We start from the raw sequence: 21,874 nt of genomic DNA, 5'->3' as shown, positions 1-21,874 counted from the left end.
TAAGGATGATAGCTCACCACTAAGCACTTAGTATGTGTAAGGTACTGGACTAAGTGCAATACACATAACACATTATTTAATTCTCAAAAGAACCCAACCTTTGAGCTCAGTCTTAAAGGTAGAGATATAAGGAGATTCCAGCTAAAGAGAATTAATTGTTTGTACAGAGGCACAGAATGTTCTGGGAAAGCCGTGTAGTTCCATAGGTTAGGAGTGAAGTGGTAGGATCTAAGGGCAGAAAGGTAGTTTTACCAAAAGTGACAAAATTATTTACCCTATTGTTTTTAGCAACAATCAATATGTTTACAAGCCTTGCATCAAATACTTCCGAATAGCAAGGTTTTGTATTAGGCATGCAAGAGCGTTGAAGAATTTTAACTGAGCAGTTTCCATAGGTAAGTATGTCTTGGTATACAGTGCATCTTGTAAGATTGTACATGCACAAGTTTGTAAGATAGTATTTAAAAGGGTGGACAAAAAGAGTTATTTAGAAAAAGTTAAATGAATGGGCAAAATCATAGACAGGAAGGAGTGAGATGCTGGAGTCAGGAGCCATACTCAAGTGAATTAGTTCAGTTCGGTGACATGTAATGCAGATCTTCCAGTAGCGTCACTCTTGTGAACCGTCACCCACCCCTGGAGGAGAACTTTTTGGATAAGTTCCAGACATAAAGGGAAAATAGTTTGCTTTTATAGCAGATCGTTTTTGCTTCAGATCTGACTAGCAGCAGAAATTGAAAACTGGTCATTAAAATAAATACTCTTCTGTTCACGGAGTGAAAATGAGTCAACAGAGGAAAAACATTACTTCGCAATTCAAACCACTTGTTTAAAATAGTCTTCCAAAATACACTATAATTTCTAGAGCTAGGTCTTTTTCTTCCCCCTTGCTCTTGTATTCTGTCTATTTCCAGCATTCTCTTTAAAAGTTTCCAAGAGGCAAGAGATATAAGAAAAATATGCGACTTTGAGAATAAAAGACAACTTTGCTTGACCTTTCTAAAACTCTTGCTTTTAATACACTCTTTTTTTAAATGCTGAAGTAAAGAACAGCTATTTTAGGATAGTATAAAATGAACTGAAGCTTTATTGGAGAATGTGATATCTTTCTTTTTAAATGCATGTTTCCAGTGATTTCAAACAAAATTTTTGTACATCTATCCACAGTGCTTATCTAGTATTAGCTGATTGTAGTTCCCTTTATTCTCACATCATCTGTATAATAAATATGATACAATATCATTTCTGCAAAGCGGAACCTATTTCCCATTTCACTGATTTATTCCTGTTCCATTATTCATTATTGCTCAGCAGGCTTGGGATTCCCAATACCAAAGCAATACTCAATGAAGTGAGGAATTAACGACAGCCTTTTATTCTCATCTAGAGCTGCTATCAGTTGTATAATAGATGTTAACGCTAGTATAAAATAATATAGAGGCATAAAACTTTTAAATTTTGCTCCTTACTTTTCTGTCAATGTTTATTTTCAGTTTAGCTCAGTAGAATGATCCATGTGGCAGTTTTAATCTTAACTTTGTAAAATCTCAGGTCTTTAGGTCAGGTTTTCTAATCAACAGTCTATCTTTTTTTAAACATGCTTTTGCACAGAGGTCATAATCCTAAAAATCGATTGGAAATATTCATCTGTCCTAGCTTTCAATATAGGGAAATACTTCAATTGTTGTTTAAGTATTGAGTTCTTAACTAGGATCTGAACTCATGTGTGAGAAAGCACTCCATCTCTTGAAATAACGTTCCAATATCACTATTTGGTGACCATGAGGAAAACCTAGAATGAAAAAAAAAAAAAAAAATTGAGAGTGGAATTTAGGGGTCATTTAGCCCAACTTTATTTTACCAAGGAGGACACACGGAACCAGGAAAGGCGAGGGTTATGTATAAGTTCCTGCAGCACATGAGTGGTGCCATTGGGATTTGAATCTGGTTCCCTTTTCCAGATTTGATCATTGCATATGATTAAAGCATCTCTTTATCACTCTGGAAGTCTCACCAATTTCCCTCTGGGGTAAAACTTCTGTTTTGCCTTCTGGTTTTCCCTCAGTCTTGAAGATATGCCATGATTTAGAGAAGCAAGTAGTATTTTCTGCCTTTATGTAATACTTCTGTTTTTATCTCAAATCTGAATTAATATGCTGAAGATCTTGATTTTAGCTTCCCAGTGCTAGTAATGATAATTTCTATTGTTTAATTCTTGAGAACAATGCTTACAAATTTGGAACATGGTATATATTCTGGAATTCTTTTTCCATGGGTAAAGAATATTGTCATTTGTCAATTATATGTCTAAGCGAACTATAAAACATGAAAATATACTAGAAGCGTATTTGCCTATTAGAGGCAAATTGAGGAGAAATACAATATTTCTTGAGTTCCACTATATGTAAGACATCCTGTTAAATAGGTAAATGCACCATCACATTCAGTAGAGGCATATACTTTCTAAATGTTATAACTGAATAAAAGTAAATTGAGTATATTATTATTTTATTTTTATTAGCAATCATATTGATCATGATGGCTGTAGAACAAAATATTTGGATCCAAATACCTTTACTTAATGCACTTTAATATAGATAGGAATTTTATGCATTTTTACTCAAATAGGTAGTCTGCTTCAAATCCCACTGTCTTTATCTGCACACATTCTTTACCACCCAAGACACTCATTTTGAACTAGAAGACTTCTTGTTTAACTAAATTCTTAACGAAATGTAAAGAGAACCTTCTGGAATTATAATCAAACTCATGTGACGATTTAAAAAACAGTTTTCTATAGATTTTGTCCATTGAATAACATTCAATGGAAATATGGAAAACTATGAAACTTGGATTTTATCCTGGTGTCGTATGACTGATCAATTTTTTCAGTAGCAGAATACTACTTGAAACTTTAATGCGGTTGGCTATCTTTTAAAGTCGGGAACATTGAAATCTGAACATCTCCTAAATGCATTTACTTACTTTCAGGCGATTCCGCAGACAAGATGTTCGGCATGGAAATGCAGCTCAGCAGTGCTTTGGACAGCAGTTTGTCGGTAATCCATAGAAAATCGATTGCCGTGGGTTTCTTAGAGTGTGCATTGAAGATAAACTGCCAGCTTCTTAAAAAGCGTCCTTGTTTTCTTTGTGATTGATACACACTAGAACAATGTTCCTGAAAGTATTCTGGTTTTCCATGTAGTTAAGATTTTGTGCATTTGATATATAATCTTTCCTAATTAGGAAAACGTTTTATCTACCCACCAAGCTTTATTGTTAGAATTCAAGAAGGGGACTCCTAGAACAAAAATGCTGCATACTTTAGGTGGCAGATGCCACAGTGATTTGCAGGATTTATTTCACCAGTTCAACCCTGGGAATATCTTCACTGTGCTTTTATAACTTACAGTAATTTTATCAAGAGTGATCTAACTTGAATCAAGTCACCTGCTAAGCTTTGGAGAGAATAAAGTGAAAAACTTCGATTCTTTCACTGGGTTTCTGATGAAAGGTGGTAGGTGGTCCAATGTGTAAAGGAAGAGACAAAATTTTAGCTGTAGACAAATGTAAAGAAGTCAGACAAGACAGAAAAACACCGTCCTGACTCTTTACACCATGATGGTAGTTGGTGAACAGGCTGCGCTCACCAGGAAGCAACAGGAGGAAGGGGCACCATGATTGGGAGACCAGAGGTGTTTATACACAGATCCAGAGATTGTGGTCCGGGATCAATTTGCTAGACCCCAGGCTGATTCAGGATTTGATGCAAGATGTAAGCCTCTGAGAATATTAGCTAGAGAAAGGGGGCATTATAATTTTAGGGAAATTTAGGGGTCAGTTTTGAATGCAAGGAGGACTCAGACATAGAAAAAAAAATCCTGGGATCTAGTACTGAATTTGATCTTGGTTGAAACAACAAAGAATAAATCCACTTGCTTTTATTCCAAACTGCAGTTAGGTATACTTGCCTCTGTGCCCATTTGAGTTCAAGTTCAGTGAGAGCCTTTCTGGGCCAAAATACAGATTATAATCAAGAAGCTCTGGTTCACAAAGTCCTTAGTTCAGTTTCGTACTCTTTTCTTCCTTCAGGAGCCCCATATCTGGATAAGTGCAGTCCATTGTCAAGATAACGCTCACACTTGTAGTTTATGTAGTGCCATGTCTCCTCAATTTCTGCTTTCTGCTTTTGGTTGTAACCATGAATTTTAGTTCTATGCCTTGCTTAATTGTTTTGTGCTCACCTTCTCTTGCCCACTTTATCAGTGGATGTTGCCACTGATTTTCCATGAATTTAACACTGATGCACCTTCTTACTGATCTGACTGTTACACATCCTTTGGAACCAAACTTCCAGGTACTTCTTTCTGTCTCACTCCATGGCCTGCTGTGCCTTTTTAATGCCTAGATTTTGGTATGCTACTCTCCCTAAATAACTCCTGTATAGAAATTAACAATGAGTAATAAAAGTTATTCACTTTGCTATAGGGGTCTGAATAAAGAATCTTTAAAAAATATTGTTTACCAGTAAAATCAAAGTCTCAAGGCTGATGTTAACATTTATGTTATAGGGGATGTTTTGGATAAGACTGAGGAGCGATTGGCCTATGGCATAGAGAACAACAGTACTTTGCTGGAATGTACCCCGCGATCTTTACAAGCAAAAGTTATCTGGTTTGTGCAGAAAGGACACGACACAAGAAAAGAGGAGGTAATTCATAGCTGCACATTCACACCGTGGTGTCTTGCATACAGTGTGCCATCAGTAAATAGATGATGATTTATTTGGGTACTTAAAAATTAAACAATCTCTTGTGCTATACCTGTCATTTTAAAAGTGGGGTTTTTTTTACTATGTGTGATTTATATACATATAAATATATATGTGTATAGGTATATGTGTATATGTATATATAAAGGTTTTAAAATACACATGTAGATTTTTATATACATCTATATTTATAGAGATATGTAAATAAATTATGTATGTATGTATAAATAAAATTTGGAACCTAGAATTAGATTTTAACTTAGGAGCTTTTTTTGGCTTCATGATTTTAGTGTCATATTGTAAAATTATAGTCTCAAATTGTATCACCCAAGGAAGGCAATGTTTTAGAAAAATAGCGAAATTAAATACCATTATCACACATACCTTAGACACATGGATAATAGAATTGAAACAACAGTAGCAGCGACATTAAACCAGTTGTTGATAAAGCTATTAAGTCATATGTGAGACATCAAATCAGGGGTTCCACTGTTGTCCAAAAAAAAGGCATCAGCTCTTTTATCCTTCTAAGCAGGTTTAGTGGTGGAGATTATATTTCTATAATTATCTAACTAATGAGAGAGGAACGAGTTGGGCTGCTTTTATAGATGGAAGACTAGGCAGCATTTAAAGCACACATACAGAATAGTCTGGTGGCATACACTGTATAGATGCACACAGGTCTAGGGAGCTGGTTTTATGTAGGGAGGGGTCAAGGGTGTGAAGCAGATAAAGCTTAGGGAAGGCAGATAAAGCATTGTTGATGTGGGCTTTGAACTTAATTTTTACAAAAATGGAATTATAAAAATAGAAAATAGAAGAAAATTTGGTTATATTAAAGGTGATAGACTTGGTGAATACTGGGGAAATGGTCCTTAGTAAAGAAAGGGTTACAAGTTGAATAAGGGGAAGAAATTCTAGAGACCTGCCTTAGGACACAGAGGACAGCTAATAGGTATTCATAAGATAGTGAGTCAGGAAAGTCTGTACCTCGTTTTGACTCTGGAGACGAAACCTTTGTCATTGGAAGTTTAAATGACTGATTCTACATGTAGAGCACAATGACATTTTATGCCTTTTTTTTTCCTAGCCTGTTGTGAAACTAAAACTCCAACATGTTTTTGGTCGAGAATCATAAAGTACATTCTGGGAGATGACTAAATTTCTATATCCCAGGTTCCTGGGATAGCTGTTAGAGAGGAAGATACCTCAACTTAACAAAGGCTATTAGAGATAATATAGAAAGGCAATCAGGAGAGGAAAATTCTCCTAAATTTTCATGACATCATAACAATAAATATGTGTCCAAAAAAGTTACAGTACATTGCACTGAAATAAATTATTGATTTAGTACTGAAGTATTTTCCATTGCACAAATCTGAGATAAAACTGGTTTTTAAATTCCATTGTAACTGACTTGGCAGGAGAGGACCTGGGAATGTTCTATCGTTCCTCCAGTTGAATGGCTTCAGAAGACAGAGAAGTAATTCTTTCATCAGTAGTTTTCTTCACTCAGTATGTTCTGTTTCTGATTTGGAACTCCCTGTAATCTGCCTCATTTGGAAACCTTTACCAAATCATTTTGACATGCTGCATCCAGTAGTGTTCAATTTTAAGTTTCTTTATCATATTAATATAATCTACTTCTTTTTCCCCAAATATTAGTCCCTATTTTCAACTACATTCAAATTTCCCTGGTATATTTACTGATACTCGAAATTTTGAGTTTACTCTATGCATGACAAGTTGTATCATAATCAGGTAGTGCTTGATTCTATAGACATAGCAGTATATATTGATTTATTTACAATCTAAAACAAAACAAAACACACAGTTGCTGACTTCATCAAAAGCTAAATGTGCGTGCTGTGTACACAAAGCAAAATGACTTTACGTGTGTATTCTTTCAGAGTTTTTTAGAGTCTGTTTAGAGTTCTTTTAGCGTTTAGAGTTTGGACCAGTTTTGCATTTATTATAGTTACTATAAGACATATAAGATAATTTTATTATCAAATCTAGACCATTGCAAAGGATGTTTAAGTTCACCTAGTCCAATTCTTAACTCATGCGGGTATGCTTTTTTAGAGTATCCCTGACAATGGCTGTCAAGGCTCATCCTGGACGCTACAAGCCATGGTCAGACCATAGCCTTTCTGCAAAATTTTGATTGTCTATCCTTTTATTGAACTGCTATTTTTGAGTCTGGAATCCACTTACAGATCCACCCTCAACTCTCCTGAGCTGTCCAGAAATCATGTATTCAGGTGGATGACGTTTTTACTCCAATTAATACGTAGAAATGCTCCATAACCAAATTTCTAGAAAGCTTTTAGCAATTCAGTTATCTGGTTTCTAAACTGGATCACTGCAGTTCTCTCGAATATGCACTTTATAGTTTCTTGCTTCCTTAAATAACACATATGAAATGTAACATTTTATTAATTCCAGAAATGTTTATGGAAAGCCTAATTTATAAGTAATTTATAAGTACTTCATGAGGGAGCATTTTCCCTTGGCTTGATGACCTGGTTAATTGTGGTGTGCATTGTGGTTATGACATCCTGGGGGAGAAGCCTTCATAGAAGGGACTTGGGAGATGAGGTTTTTCTTTAATGTGCATCTACTGTATACAGGAACTGGGGTAGGCACCTTACCTTATTATTCTCGGATCTCACAGCTGCACCTTAGACATAAGAATCCTCATCTTAGAAATGCAGAAACTAAAACTCAAAGAGGTAGAGCTCATAAAGTCAGTTACAGACCCAAGGTTTGAACTCAGGTATTCCTGACTCCCAAGCTGAGCTGCTTCACATTTATTCATCAGCCAAGTAACTAGGAATTTGCTATTTGCGTTTTATAAAATGTACCATTTTGTTCTTAAAAATGTATTTATAGATGAGATCATTGAGACACAGAATGTTTAATCACTGTCCTGGTTACTCATAGCTAGTGAGGCAGATTCAAATCCAGGTCTCTTAGTTCCTTCTACTAAAGCACACCATCTTCTGAAATCAGAATTCTAAATACAGTTTCACATGCTCTGGGACAAGCATGGGGCAAATGGAAAACTGTTCACTGCAGCAGTTCTGGAATTTGATTTCTGAAAAATGCTCCTGTTGTCAGATATATATATGTGTGTGTGTATATATATGTACATACATATGTATATATATATCTCTATATTTTTTTCCACCAGAGTTTAGTGGAGCATGGTGCTTCAGCTTTGTTGGCACTCTACCTCATTTTCTTGGGTTTTAACTAAAATAACACTTTATTCATTTATTTGAAACTTATTTAGTGAGCATCTATTATGTCCTGCTTTCATAAAACTTGTACTCTGGAGAACAGAGAAAGATAGTAATAATAATAAGATGACTAAATAAGAACATTATTTAATGTATCAGATGATGGTAAGGAGAAAAATACAAGAGAGATTACTTGCAGGGAAAGGTTGCAATATTAAACGGGTGGTCATGGAAGGCCTTACTAAGAAGTTCACCAACAAAGTGACATTTACAAATGACTTGACAGAGGTGAGGTAATAGGCCATGTAACAGTGTTGGATAATGGCTTTCTGGACAGTGAGAACAGCAGGTGCAAAGGCCCTGTTTCATCAGGAGGGCACCTGATATATTAGAAGAACATCAGAATGGAGGGCAACGTGGCTGGAGGAGACAGAGCAATAGGGAAACTAATAAACTGAGTCAAAAAGTGAGGTAAAGGACCAGCTCATGCAGGGATTTGTAGGCCCTTATAAAGGGCTTTAGTTTTTGCTCTGAATTAAATAGAAAGCCATTGGGTAGTTTTCATGAGAGCTGTGATATGATCAAAATTTGGTTTTAAAAAGATGACTTTGGTTACTGTATTAAGACTGTAGCATGTGGGTGTGGAGATAAAGGTGGAAGCAGGTAGTCATTGGGATGATAGGGACATACATCATTATGTTCTATGACAACATTAACTGTCAACGTGCCCTTCACCTACAAAGTCAAAGGATGGGCATGTGGCCGCCTCATACACATAAGAGCAAGTGCTTCACATATATTCTTCAGTATTATTGAAAATTGTGAAGGCTGTTTAATGTATTTAATATCTCAGATGGAATGCATTTTCAGCCTTCTGTTCTCCTCCCCAAGTGTCTAAAATTAGTGTTTTGAATTCAATAAATATTCATTCAGAGTCTACCTTAATAGGTGATGAACAAATCATAGCCTTAGCCCTTTCGAAGCCTATAGGCTTACAGTGAATACGGTTATGTAAACAGATAGTTATAATATATTGTGTTCATTACAACGTAGTATGAAACCATGGGAAAAGAAAATTGTCTCAACCGACAGGTCAGGTGTGGAGGTGGCACTATGGACACTTAGGAAAAGATCCAAGGCAGAGGTGTCATTTGAGCTGTGTCTTAACGGATAAATAGAAGCCAACTAGCAGAAAGAGTGGTGTAATCATATGTGCTAGAGATGACAAACAATACGGTCAGTGTAGATCTGTGGAGGATATGAGGATGCCAAAATGAGTAGATCCACCAAGGAACCATTTCACTTTATCTATAAGCCAATGAGAATGCCTTAGACAAACTGTTTAGACACATTACTGTAGAAACTGGCTTACCAGCTTGGAGGATAAGCAAGATGTCAAGGAGACCATTTAAGAAGGTATTTCATTCGTCAAATGAAAGAGTTTTGATCAAACTAAACAGTGGTAGTAGGAAGGGAGAAGACAGGTTTTAATTTTTATGAGATAACATTGGGTTCATTTGATATTTGAGTTAAAAGAGAAATGATCAAATGTGATTCATATGTTCCCGGTTTGGGTGTTTGTGTGGTTGATGGTGCAGTGATGTGATTCCAAGAATACAGGGAGGAAAGGAAGAGTTTGATTTTGGCCATATTGAATTGGGGCTCCTGTAAAGCTTGCGGACAGAGCCGTCCTTCTGGTATATGCATGCCTGGGAATATAAAGCCCAAAGGAAAGATTTGGAATGGCAAGAGATGCGTGAGAGACATTAGCAAAGAGGCAGTAAATTCATGGAGATAATAAAAGTAAGAATAATATAGCAAGCATCTATACTTAAATATGGCTTACTGTGTGCCAGGCACTGTCCTAAGAACGTTACCTATAGTAATACTTTTAATCATTGCAACAGCCTTATGAAATAGATAGAATTATTGTCCCCACTTTATAGATAAAGAAAATGAAGCACAGAGATTGAGTTACTTGCATAATATCACATAGCTTGTGAAATCAGCCTGAATTTGAGCCAGGTATTCTGGTTTTAACCCTAGGCCCTTCGTTACACTGCAGTGGTGCCTCTAACTGCCATAGCCTGCCTTGGAGGCTTGGAGTCAATAAGAAGCGTTGTGAACTAAAGCTAGAAGCAAGGGGAAAACTCACATATAGGGAAAAAATAGGAGAAGAAAAAACTCCAAAAGATGAAGAGTAAAATCGTTAGAGAAACAAGTCGTAATTATAGTTAACATTCATTTAGTGCTTACTGTGTGCCCTGTACTGTTCTAAGTGCTTCATGTGTAGTAACTTTATTTTAAAACTTACAACATTTCTCTGCGGTAGGGTAGTTAGTATTATTATGTGCATTACAGAGATAAAATTAAGTAACTGATGCAAAGTACACAAATGGTAAGTACCACTAGAGTACTATAGCTTGAGGAAGTAGAGATGGTGCAGTTGGGGATGTGGTATAGTAGAACTCAGAGACAAGGAATTGGGTAAGGACAAAGTAACAAACAGCACCCATTGAAAAATTCAGAAAATAAGTGCTCAGGCTCTAGTGAGAATGTTCAGTAGAATGGTTAAGCCAGGAGCCGTCTAGCAACAGATGAAGTGATGCTGATGCACGGGGCTGTGTGGGATTCGAAACAGTTCGTATAGTGTTCTCGACCTGAAGGTTTAGGTGAGAAGTTCGAGAGAGGTCAACAATGGGAGACAAGAGTTGAAAGAACTTCTGCTTTGCTTTTTTGGCTTAAGAAAAACAGTGACTTGGTCATGTTTAGAGGTTGAAGGGAAGTAGCCATAAAGAAGAAACTGTGCAGTTAATTGATGAAGCAAGACGAAGAGTATGGGAGAGAATATCATTACAGAAGTGACAGGGTCGATTCTAAGAAGGAAGAGGAAGAACCCTCATTCTCTGAACTGAGGAGGAAAGAAAAGAAAGATTTTATGTATGTGGATAAGGGTAATTTCATTTACAGAATCCTAGTTTAGCTGTTCCATAGGCCTTCTATAATTGTTTAAATCAGGTGGCCGTATATATTTCTACATATAATTTTAATTTGGAATACAGCTCAAATCTTCCTTTTATGAAGGAGGTATAAAGTATGTTTGTGTGATTGCAAAGGACAAAACTGTTAGAAACACAACTAAATCTCCCAAAAATGATATACCCTAGTTTATGAAGTCTCAATTTCTGCAGTTTGATGTATTTGAATTTACAAGCCTCCAAAATAATTGCAAAAATTTAATCCTGAATAACATCCCAAAGGAAAGGCATCCATACTTGTTAAGGCATGTGGTTGGACAATTGAATTATTTCTCTATGTATTTCTCTTTCTCTAAAACGCATGAGCACTATATTTTAAAACGAAGTAATTGAGGGACTTCCCTGGCAGTCCAGTGGTTAAGACTGCCTTCCAATGCAGGGGGTGTGGGTTCAATCACTGGGCAGGGAGGTAGGATCCCACATGCGAGGGCCAAAAAACCAAAATGTAAAATAGAAGCAATATTGTAACAAATTCAATAAAGACTTTAAAAATGGTCCACATCAAAAAAAAAAAATCTTTAAAAAATTTTTTTAAATGAAATAAAACTAAGTAATTGAGGAAAAATTGAAATATGCATTGATTTGCTTAGATTTAAATATTTATTAGTTCACTGTGTGTAATTTTCACTTATCATGACAAAGAAAGCCATAGTTTCTTCAAGCTACTCAGATTAGTGTAACTGCTCACGTTAAGAGGATCCTCATTTTGAATGTTTTAAGTTTGGAATATATTATTTTTAACCTGAAAATAGAATAGTCTTTGGAACCTTGACAATAATTTAAAACAGAAGTTGGCAAAGTACAACCTGTGGGCCAAATCTGGCCCTCAGCCTCGTTTATAAATAAAATTTTATTTGAAAACTGCCACGCTCATTTGTTTACCTGGTGTCTATGACTGTTTTCATGCTACAACTGCAAAGTTGAGTAGTTATAACAGAGACCATATGACATGTGAAGCCCCAAATCTTCACTTTATAGCCCTTTACAGGAAACGTATTGCCCTCTGATTAAAGAGCTCAAAATGAAAACGTATACAAGTAAAGTCTTATTAAGTACCTCTGTACTTTGGACGAAATATCTTTTCATGAAAAACCAAGTCCTCATTTTGTGCTGAGCACTATAATTTCATTGGAATGAGTTTTCAACAAAACCAAACAAAATGAATATTTTCTTGGAATGTGTTCTTTTGGATTTTATTCTTTACTGACAAAACCAATGTGCATCCCAAAGACACCGTAAACAAAGTTGGATTCTAGGAAGGAGTTCATAAATCTCCAGTGGGGCAGTTTCAGAGCAATCCCAAAATACGTAAAATATTCTTCATGCCCATGCCAAAGTGGTGTAAGGCAAGCCAGTAAGCTGCTGGTCCATAAGACCATCATCATCATTTATCCCTTGGTAAGCATGGAAGATTTATTTCCCCCTTGATCTTTGTTGATCCTTCCATTGAGCATTCTCTACTTAAGGGAAACTATTTTTGTGTGTTTGTGTGTCTTAAAAATAAAGTATCAATTTTATGTACTGTATAGACTGCTTAAATAATGCTCAAATGTGCATGTTTATTATAGAAAATTCAAGAGAGGATGTAAGTTGACAGTAAAACTCCAAAACTTGAATTTGACTTTACTCTCTCAATTCTTTTTTAACTCTATACCAGAAATTTGTCACTTCTTAACTTCATCTTCAGACCACCTACTGAGTAGGATAAATTCATCAAAGTTATTTAAATATTGTTGAGAGATCTAAGAGGCATAGTTAACTTATCAGTCAGCAGTTCCTTCCAGATAACTTAGAGTCCATTGCATCTATGCTAAATTTGTACAGTCTCCATGAAAGCATAATTTTATTGATGATTCAATGCATTATGGAGACAGCTTCTCCTGTAAAAACAAAAGAAAGAAAAGTGGAGTACACAAAGTACTCTTTTAATGTTGCAGTTGCATTATGTAATCAAAACTCGGAAACTTTTGAAGCAAAATCTTATCTTCATTGTACCATCTTGTTTGCTAGATGGCTCATATTTTCTTGAACTTCACCAGTGCTAGCTAATCCATGACAGGGATCAGTGACAGCCCTAAGTTTACAATTCTGTCTTTATTTACATGTTTTGAAAGCATCAGGTATGTTTCACGTGAATATTATTTCTTTGTTTTTCTTGTTATCATAACATTAAAGTATGTGAACTCTGCCTCGTTTGAAACATCTGTTCAGTAGTTTTGATGTTTCTACTTCAGTCTATTAAAAAATGTTCTCATCTTTTCTAAACTAACAACTATTTACAGGTAAATATTCAAAACTTACATTTTTGAACCTTGACAGGCACGTTTTTATAATGTCATATGCCCCGTATTTTAGTTCTGGAGTAATTAGCAATATAGCTTATTAATTTCATTTTTTCCATTGCAATGGCAAGGACAGTTTCTTTTGTATGAAGAGAAAATATAAAGCAGCTATGCGATCATAAGAATGGATCTAGAGCTTCATGTAGAACTCTCTTCTGTTAATTTTCCAAGAGAATGCTGAACATCTTTGCAAATTAGACATATATCTTTCTAGATCTATGGAATCAGATCCCGATCTGTTTTATCCCATTGAGACCAGTCTGACTCTGGACCTCTGATTAAACGAAGTAACATGGTAATGCAGAAAGTAACTTTAAAAGTATATTTTAGGGCTTCCCTGGTGGCGCGGTGGTTGGGAATCTGCCTGCCAATGCAGTGGACACGGGTTCGAGCCCTGGTCTGGGAAGATCCCACATGCCGCAGAGCGGCTGGGCCCGTGAGCCACAATTGCTGAGCTTGCGCATCTGGAGCCTGTGCTCCGCAACAGGAGAGGCCGCGATAGTGGGAGGCCCGCGCACCGCGATGAAGAGTGGCCCCCGCTTGCCACAACTAGAGAAAGCCCTCGCACAGAAACGAAGACCCAACACAGCCATAAATAAATAAATAAAAATTAAAAAAAAAAAAAAAAGTATATTTTAGAGACACTTGGATCTCAGAATTTATCATACTTTCCTCTTTCCTTTGGTCACTAGGAAATTTAGTTTTGAATTTATACTCCAGTTAGAGTAGCTGTTCAGTGCCTTATGGTATGCAGTTTTGTGTTCAAACATTATCTTTACTTTCATCCTCTGTCCTCTTATTCCCTTCATCCTGATCATCCTGATATTCTTTTTTTTTTTTTTTTTAATTTTATTTATTTGGCTGCATCAGGTCCTAGTCGCGGCATGCGGGATCCTTCGCTGTGGCGCATGGGCTCTTTGTTGCGGTGCGCGGACTTCTCTGGTTGCAGCATGTGGGCTTCTTTCTAGTTGTGGCTTGCAGGCTCCAGAGCACGTGGGCTCAGTAGTTGCGGCACGCAGGCTCTCTAATTGTGGCATGCAGGCTCTAGAGCACACGGGCTCAGTAGTTGCAGCGCGTGGGCTTGGTTGCCCCACAGCATGTGGGATCTTAGTTCCCCGACCAGGGATAGAACCCACATCCCCTGCATTGGAAGGCGGATTCTTAACCACTGGACCACCAGGGAAGTCCCCTGATATTCTTATCTATAGAAATTTTAAGAAAAACATTACTTTTAAACTGCTGTTTGCTTATGTTCAAACACTGTTTCTAAAAGTATATAATTATAGTATACTAGAGCATGAACAGATCTTACAGACAATTTAGTTTATTGTTTGCCAAACCAGGATGATCATTACAAACATTTGGATTTTTTGTTGGTTTGTTTGTTTTGCTTTTTGGTTCTTATTTTTGACTTCAGTTGCATAATTTAATCATACTGCTTAGTTTATGGCACATTGTCATGATCAGTCCACACAAATGTCCTGTGTTGTTTGACTTTGTTTTTCCTAGGCCACCTTTCTCCATTTTCATCCTTGCTTCCCCATGTACATCCACTGTAATGATTGGGATAAGTCCAGTACTACATTTGTATATTGAACAAGTATGTAACGTTTTTAGTGTACATGAGCTGTGAAAATAAATGTATTGTGTTATAACTCTTATTCTGCTTCTACTTTTTAAAACTCAGCACTATGTTTGTATGGTTTATCACTGTTGCTGTTGTGTGTCTGTGTTTCATTGTTTCTGAAGGCTGCTCATCCCATCGCGTGTATTCATTGCTCCTAATTGATCCATTTCCCTACGAGTGGACCAAGAGTGTTGTTAATTCTCACTACCATATCTTTAATGATCATCTCTGCAGGTAACCTCTTATAGATCTGAGTGCAAATTTCTAAATTATTATCTGTCAACATCTTTCATTTCTATAACTATTGCCAGCTTGCTTTGCAGAATTTCTGCACCATCTGCACTCTCAAAGCAGTTCATGTGGGTTCCCATTTCCGTATATCCTCACCTATATTTGGTATTTTCTGTTTTTTGCCTTTCTTCTGGGTATAATGTAGTATTTCGTTTAAATTTGCATCCCTAAAATTACTAGTAAGGTTGAACATTAACTCTGCATACTTATTAAACATTTGGGTTTCTTCTCTGAATTGCCTATTTATATGCTTTTTCCATTCCATTTTTTATTTCTCTTTGTTGACTTTCAAGAATTCTTTGCATCTTCTGTGTACATTAATCCATTCTTGAATATAAATATTCCAAACTTCTTTGATATAGTTGATATTTTGAATACATTTTTCACAGTATAGAGTTCTTATTTATGATAACTTTCTTCTCAGCATCTTCTTGTGTTAGATTTAAGTTTTCTCCAGTTGGATCTTTAATCTGAAGTAAATACAACTTTACTTGTTCTCTGTGTAGTGTGGTAGGTTTCCCCAAATGAGCTATTAAGTAATTCATCCTGTCTCTCTTGGGGAATCATCTCTGTCATATAGCAAGTTCACATTAGAAAGTGTTTTTAATAACAGGAAAATTTTATTTTTATACTGTAATATATGATACATTTTCTGTAAGTCAAACAATTTTTTTTTTAATTGAAAGCAGGCCAGATAAACAAACAAATATATAAAATTGTTGGTCTTTATTTCTTTATTGAAACTGATTTCATTGTTAAATATATTCTGAACTAAACCAATTCAAGGCCTATGTCTGTCCATTTCCTATAAAAAGTGTGGAACCATATGGTTGATACACATGGAAATCACTGCTTCTTCCTGACTAGCTACCAGATGTGCAGGGTTCTTTGTTCAATTACTTTTTTTATTTGACATTATGAAACATACTGAATCAATCTCTATAGCTAAGAATATTAAAACCATTTTCAGTAAGAAATTTTGTGTTTTTATAGATTGCCTATAAGAATATTTGGTAAAATGATGTATTATGTACCATCTTCTTGACCAAGGAAATCTGGTCTGCAGACAGAACAGCTGGATGAAGACAATTCTGTAATAAAGATTCGATGTTGAAGGTATCCATGTTAACAAAAGTAGAAAGATTAAATCGTGGAAAGACTTCAAATACAAATTTCTAAGTCATTTTTTATTTTTAGGCATTCATAGGCCATGGAAGATATATTTAACTTTCAAAGCAGTTTAACCTTCGTAGTGTACAGCTGTCCAGACTCAAGAGTTAAAACATCTTTTCCTGAATCTATGATTCACTGTAACCAGGAAGGGAGACCAAAATTCCAAGACAGGCACTATCTATAACATGCAAATAAATGATGTAGGATAATTCCCATGTAATTGTTGTGCTTCCACATTTTTGAACCAGTCTGGACTTTATCTATAACTGCAGTTTCTCAAACTTGGGTTTCTGATTATGAAAGAAACACCTGCTTTTTATACCAGACTTGGAAACAAAAAACAAAGTCCTTCTCATCCAGTGATGAAAGATTTGTATTTATTTCTATTTTTGCTTTTTGTTTTATTTCAAAACACTTTCATAGACTGCTTGCTGTATGCCAGAAAGTAGGCTAGGTGACTTTCGTGTTTTCTCATGTATTATTCACTCTCACAGGAGGTATAGTAGGGAGAGATCAAAGGATCATATTCGTGATGATGTTTGTATGCAGATTCTTTTCAGGGAAAGACAGTGTCCTGGAACTGTTTCTTCTATGTATCTGTGGAGCACAGACGTCTTCTTTCATTAGTTAGTAACTGCTCCTGAAATCATGCTTGTTTCCTCTCTATCCAAGTCATTATTGAACTTACCTAGAAAAAGTGAATAACTTTTGGATGTATCTTTAGTGGTATACCCCATTGTTTTGCATGTTTGTGCCCTATGAACTAATTAGTATGTTCTCGTTTTTCAGTGTGTTCTGAGCACTCATTGTGGAATATTCAGAACGATTAGGAGATAGGCCTTTGCCATTATGAAACTTAGTATATGGTTCAAGAGATAAAAATTCTGTGGAAAAATAATTTGAAGAGGAATAAAAATACCAACTTATATACTACAGATGTGAATGCTATTGAGTTACAAAAAGAAACAAAAGATTTTTGTGGGCTGTAAAGAAAGTATTCATTTAAGAAGGGAAAATTTAAGGCTAGAAGGAATTTTTTAAAGTAATGTATGGGTGGAGTTCCCAACAACAGAAAGGAGTTCAACTAATGGAAAGAAAGGCTAAGACCAGAATAAGACCTGGGAGTGTGAAATAAGGGGAGAGTTCAGGGGCCAAGAGCAGCGGCAGTTGTGAGGAGGAAGGTTTGATTCTAGTATTGTATAGGTTCCCCCCACCACCTGCCGTTAAAAGTAAAACATTTTCTTGGGCTGCCATCATAACTTAGAATGTTTATTAAATATTCACAAGACTGAAACAAATGCATTCTTTATGCTCATAGCTTTTATTCAAATATAGAATGAAAATAAATTTACAAATAAAATAGAAATAAGTATATGCATCATTTAAATGTTTATTTAATGTGATGACTTTTTTTCGCTGAAATAAGATATCTCCATGAACATATTTTGGAATACAGACTACCACATATGAGTGTGTATGTGTGTGTGTAAAACATCTATCCACAACACCTTGTGCCATATGATGATGCAATCCCCCCACACATTGTTCAAGTGACTTCAAAACTTTTTATGTACATTAGTACGTAGGGATGTTGTTTGGTTTTCATATGGCTGGAATGTATCATTAACATATTAAATTTACCTTTGTTCTCAGCAGCTGGAAACTATTCAAGCTTTAAAAATGGTTCATAATAAACACAAACACTCACAATGAGGTTGATCTTCCACACGATCCCAAATAGAGTTTATTAATTTATATTGATTATCATGAAAATAAACACATTAAGAAATCCTTCTAGAAAATTCATTCATCTCCAGAAGTGTACCTCTTCCGCCAACCCTAGTGAGAAACACCACATTAAGCTACTTTGGGATAGACCATCAGAAAGGCAGAATCTGGTTCATTGAGCAATTCTCACCTGCCCAGAGGAGCAGGAATAGAGTCTGAATAGAGAAAGAATAGTGTCTGAATAAGTTCTCAATCAGGAGCATGACAAAAGGGAGTGGACTTTGAAGAGTAAAATAGTACCCATATGTTGACATAAAGGGGAAAGATACCAGGTAAAAGAAAACTTATTACAGGACTGTTACGTATTTGCAGGTAATGTTGCAGGCTCGGGTGTACAAAGGTTAACAGGTGAAATGATGGTATTAAGGGAAGGAGGATACTTTGACATTGGGTGTGAAGGAGGCCTGAAGAAATGACATTTAGTTCAGCCTTTCGGGATGAGAAAGAGCCAGCCGTATGGGCGTCCCTCTAGGTCCTGAAACAGAATCAAGTTGAGCATGAAAGCAGGAACAGAAAGAAGAAGGATTTGGGGGAGACTGCCATGAGATAAGGTCAAAGAAACAGTCATGAAATATGTAGCAAAAAATAGTGAAATGGAATGGATGGATTTTTTTTTTTTTTTTTGGTAAGGAGAGAGAGTATAGGTATCCCAGCTCTCTCAACACAGGTCCTTGTAGGTACATTGATCATTATGATCTGGGAAACATAAGAACCCCTGAACTAATAATGTGAGAAATGGCATTTGTTCTGGCATTACAAAAGAAATTAAATTTGACAAATCTTCATTTCACTCAAACTTTGAGTGCTATGCTGAACTGGAGAAAGCTCTCTCAGTTTGCTCTTAACAATACTGATGTAAATTGACCTCAAAGTCATTGATATGAAGTGATCTCAATATAAATAAGTTCAGGACACACACACACACACCTGATGTAATTACTTACCTCTTTCTCATATATATTTATATTATATTTATATATATTATAACCATATAAATATAAAAGAAATATATGTATTAAAATATGAATGTATAAATAAAATATTAACATAATTTATATAATATATAGTTAATATACTCATATAATAGGTATATAATATATATAATTATATATATGATTTTTAGGATTTCATCATATGGTAACAAAAATGAAAAAATTCTAGATAGTGGAAAGGGTTACAGGTTGGCGTTCTTTTGTCCTGGATAATACTTCAGTGCCATTGATTTTCTTGTTCTTGCAGGTGAAGACAGATGACAGAATGGTTAAGATGGACCTCGGTTTACTCTTCCTAAGGGTACGCAAAGTGGATGCTGGGACCTATTTTTGCCAGACAGTAGAACATAGTTTTGTCCATACAATCCGTAAAATCACCCTGGAGGTTGTGGAAGAGGAGAGAGTGGAGGAAATGTTTAACAAAGACTACGAAGAGGACGGGCCTCACAAGATGCCTTGTCCTGCTCAGAGCAGCACCCCACATGGAACAAAACCCTGGTACAAGGAATTCTTGCAGCTGATTGGTTATAGCAACTTCCAGAGAGTAGAAGAATACTGTGAAAAGGTATGGTGCACGGATAAAAAGAGAAGAAAGCTTAAAATGTCCCCTTCCAAGTGGAAGTATGCCAACCCACAGGAAAAGAAGCTCCGTCCCAAAGCCGAGCACTATCGCCTGCCTAGGCATGTGCTGGACTCCTGATGGGGCGAAACCATCTACTGGCTTCTGAAGAATTTATATTTAGAAACAAAAAAAAAAAAGAGAGAAAGAGAAACCATCCACCTTCTTTGCATTACTTAAAAGAGATTTCTGTAATACAGAAAGGACTATAAAGGTGTTATGATAAATTATTCTATATACTCATTTGACTGGTTGAACCTAACATAAAATTAACTAATTTTTTAAAAACAATCTATTGTTCGATAATTTCACATTATATTTATCAAAAGGTGACCATAGCTGTAGCTTTGAGTACTTGGCTGCTTTTCCATGGCAATTATTATTTTACCCTGGGAAAACTTAAGATTATTGCAATATTGCTGAAAAATTAGAGATTTTCATAATCATGGCAAAAATAAATGTTTTATTCCTTCTGAATTTTGCCTTTCCACCACGATGTAAAATATATAGACTATCAGATACTTTAACATTCTCATGTGAACCATCTGTAGTCTTTAAGAATTATTGTGTTAGTGTTGTCTAAGCCATGAGCTTCATGAAGCAGGTATGTCGTAATTATCATAAACCATGAAGGAAAAATTGTGGTCACCTTGAGGCTTGTGCTTTTCATAAAACATTCATTAAACCATATTCACAATAGTTCTGTTTCAGGATGAAAACACATTCTTTCAATTTCACTCCAGTGCAGAAAGAAGAAAGTTAAGGTAACTTCTCAGAAAAACAGCAAAATGTGTCAGAACAGCTGCAGTGACAGACTCTAACTGAAAACATTTTTGCTGCCCTCTTGAGGTAGAAAAGGTATATTCTCATATCTTTTTTTTAATTCTATGGTTTGTCCAGTAAAGATCTGAAACCAGTTTCTCAGTAACTATATCTAGCTCATTTTCAGAAAAAAAAACTAACTGAAGTAAAAATGTGTTAATGCTTATATCATGTTTTAAAGTGGAGATAATATGTTTATTATTACCTCACAAGCCCAAAATGAAGATACTACGGCACTGAAGCTCTATTAAAACTTAAATTTTATGCCTTCTAAATAATCTTCCATGAAATCTAAAAGATATTCCAGAAACATGTTTTATTATTTTAAAAAAAGTAAAGCATTCTGCTCCCAGATATCAAAATTTCCTTTCAGTTTTATATTAACAAATAGGAAAGTTGTTTCATGAGGTTCACTTAACTACTGAGATGTTTAGAGCACCTTAACTTTTTTCTTATAAATCTTATCAGAGGTTTTTATTTTTGAGAATCCTTATTTTCTGAAGTTTTTTCTTCTGTTTTATTTAGCCATTAACTTTCTAAAATATGAAATTTTGAGAGTTTTCATTTAACTAAAGACTAAAAGCAAGTGAATTACACATGAAAACAATTATGAATATTTAAATGTTAATTTTGAATAACGTTAATTTCAGTTTTCAAAATTAGCTTATAGGCTATACAATTATGAAAGTTAAAGTGTTGATAACTTGTGATGGTTTGCAATTTCATTCAAACATTAACAAATTTAAGAAAGTTTGGAAAGTTCATTCAATAAGCTGCCAAGCTCCAAAAGTCCTAAAGGAAACAAATATATCGGAAATTAACATTCTCTGAAAAATGCAGTTGTTATTTACCTAGAAATCCACTGGAGGTCATTGCTGCCCACCAATATTAACCGAAAACTGTATGTGTTTCAATAGAAGCCTGCCCAACATGGAGAAATAGACCCATAACCACAAATCACAGGGTCCTTAGCAAAGTTTATGTCTGAAATACTCAAAGTGAACAGATAAGGCAAAGCATAATTGAAAATATTCTTCCATTAACACAAGAGAAGGGAAAGTAGGATTTTCTCCTGTATTCAAAATTTTAAAAAAATAAGGCAGTTGCGGTATAAGTAGTTATCACTTTAAATAACACACACAAGCAGTTAATAATAATGATGGCAG

At 35.5% G+C, this 21,874-nt stretch overlaps 1 protein-coding gene across 3 annotated transcripts in view; it reads left to right on the top strand.

Annotated features, from left to right (window-relative positions):
• Positions 1-21,054, top strand: part of SEMA3E (semaphorin 3E) — a 260,934-nt gene extending 239,880 nt beyond the window's left edge. For all 3 annotated transcript variants that reach the window (XM_068550460.1, XM_068550461.1, XM_068550462.1), the window contains 3 exons: positions 2,992-3,059; positions 4,572-4,711; positions 19,515-21,054. In XM_068550460.1, the coding sequence (XP_068406561.1) occupies positions 2,992-3,059; positions 4,572-4,711; positions 19,515-19,967 (661 nt within the window). In that variant the 3' untranslated portion in view covers positions 19,968-21,054. The remainder of the gene's footprint in view (positions 1-2,991; positions 3,060-4,571; positions 4,712-19,514) is intronic.
• The last annotated feature ends 820 nt before the right edge of the window (positions 21,055-21,874 follow it).

Source organism: Eschrichtius robustus, chromosome 8 (assembly GCF_028021215.1).
Source record: "Eschrichtius robustus isolate mEscRob2 chromosome 8, mEscRob2.pri, whole genome shotgun sequence".
Classification (NCBI taxonomy): domain Eukaryota; kingdom Metazoa; phylum Chordata; class Mammalia; order Artiodactyla; family Eschrichtiidae; genus Eschrichtius; species Eschrichtius robustus.
The sequence above is the reverse complement of the archived record's forward strand: the minus strand, read 5'-3'. Positions and strand labels throughout refer to the sequence as shown.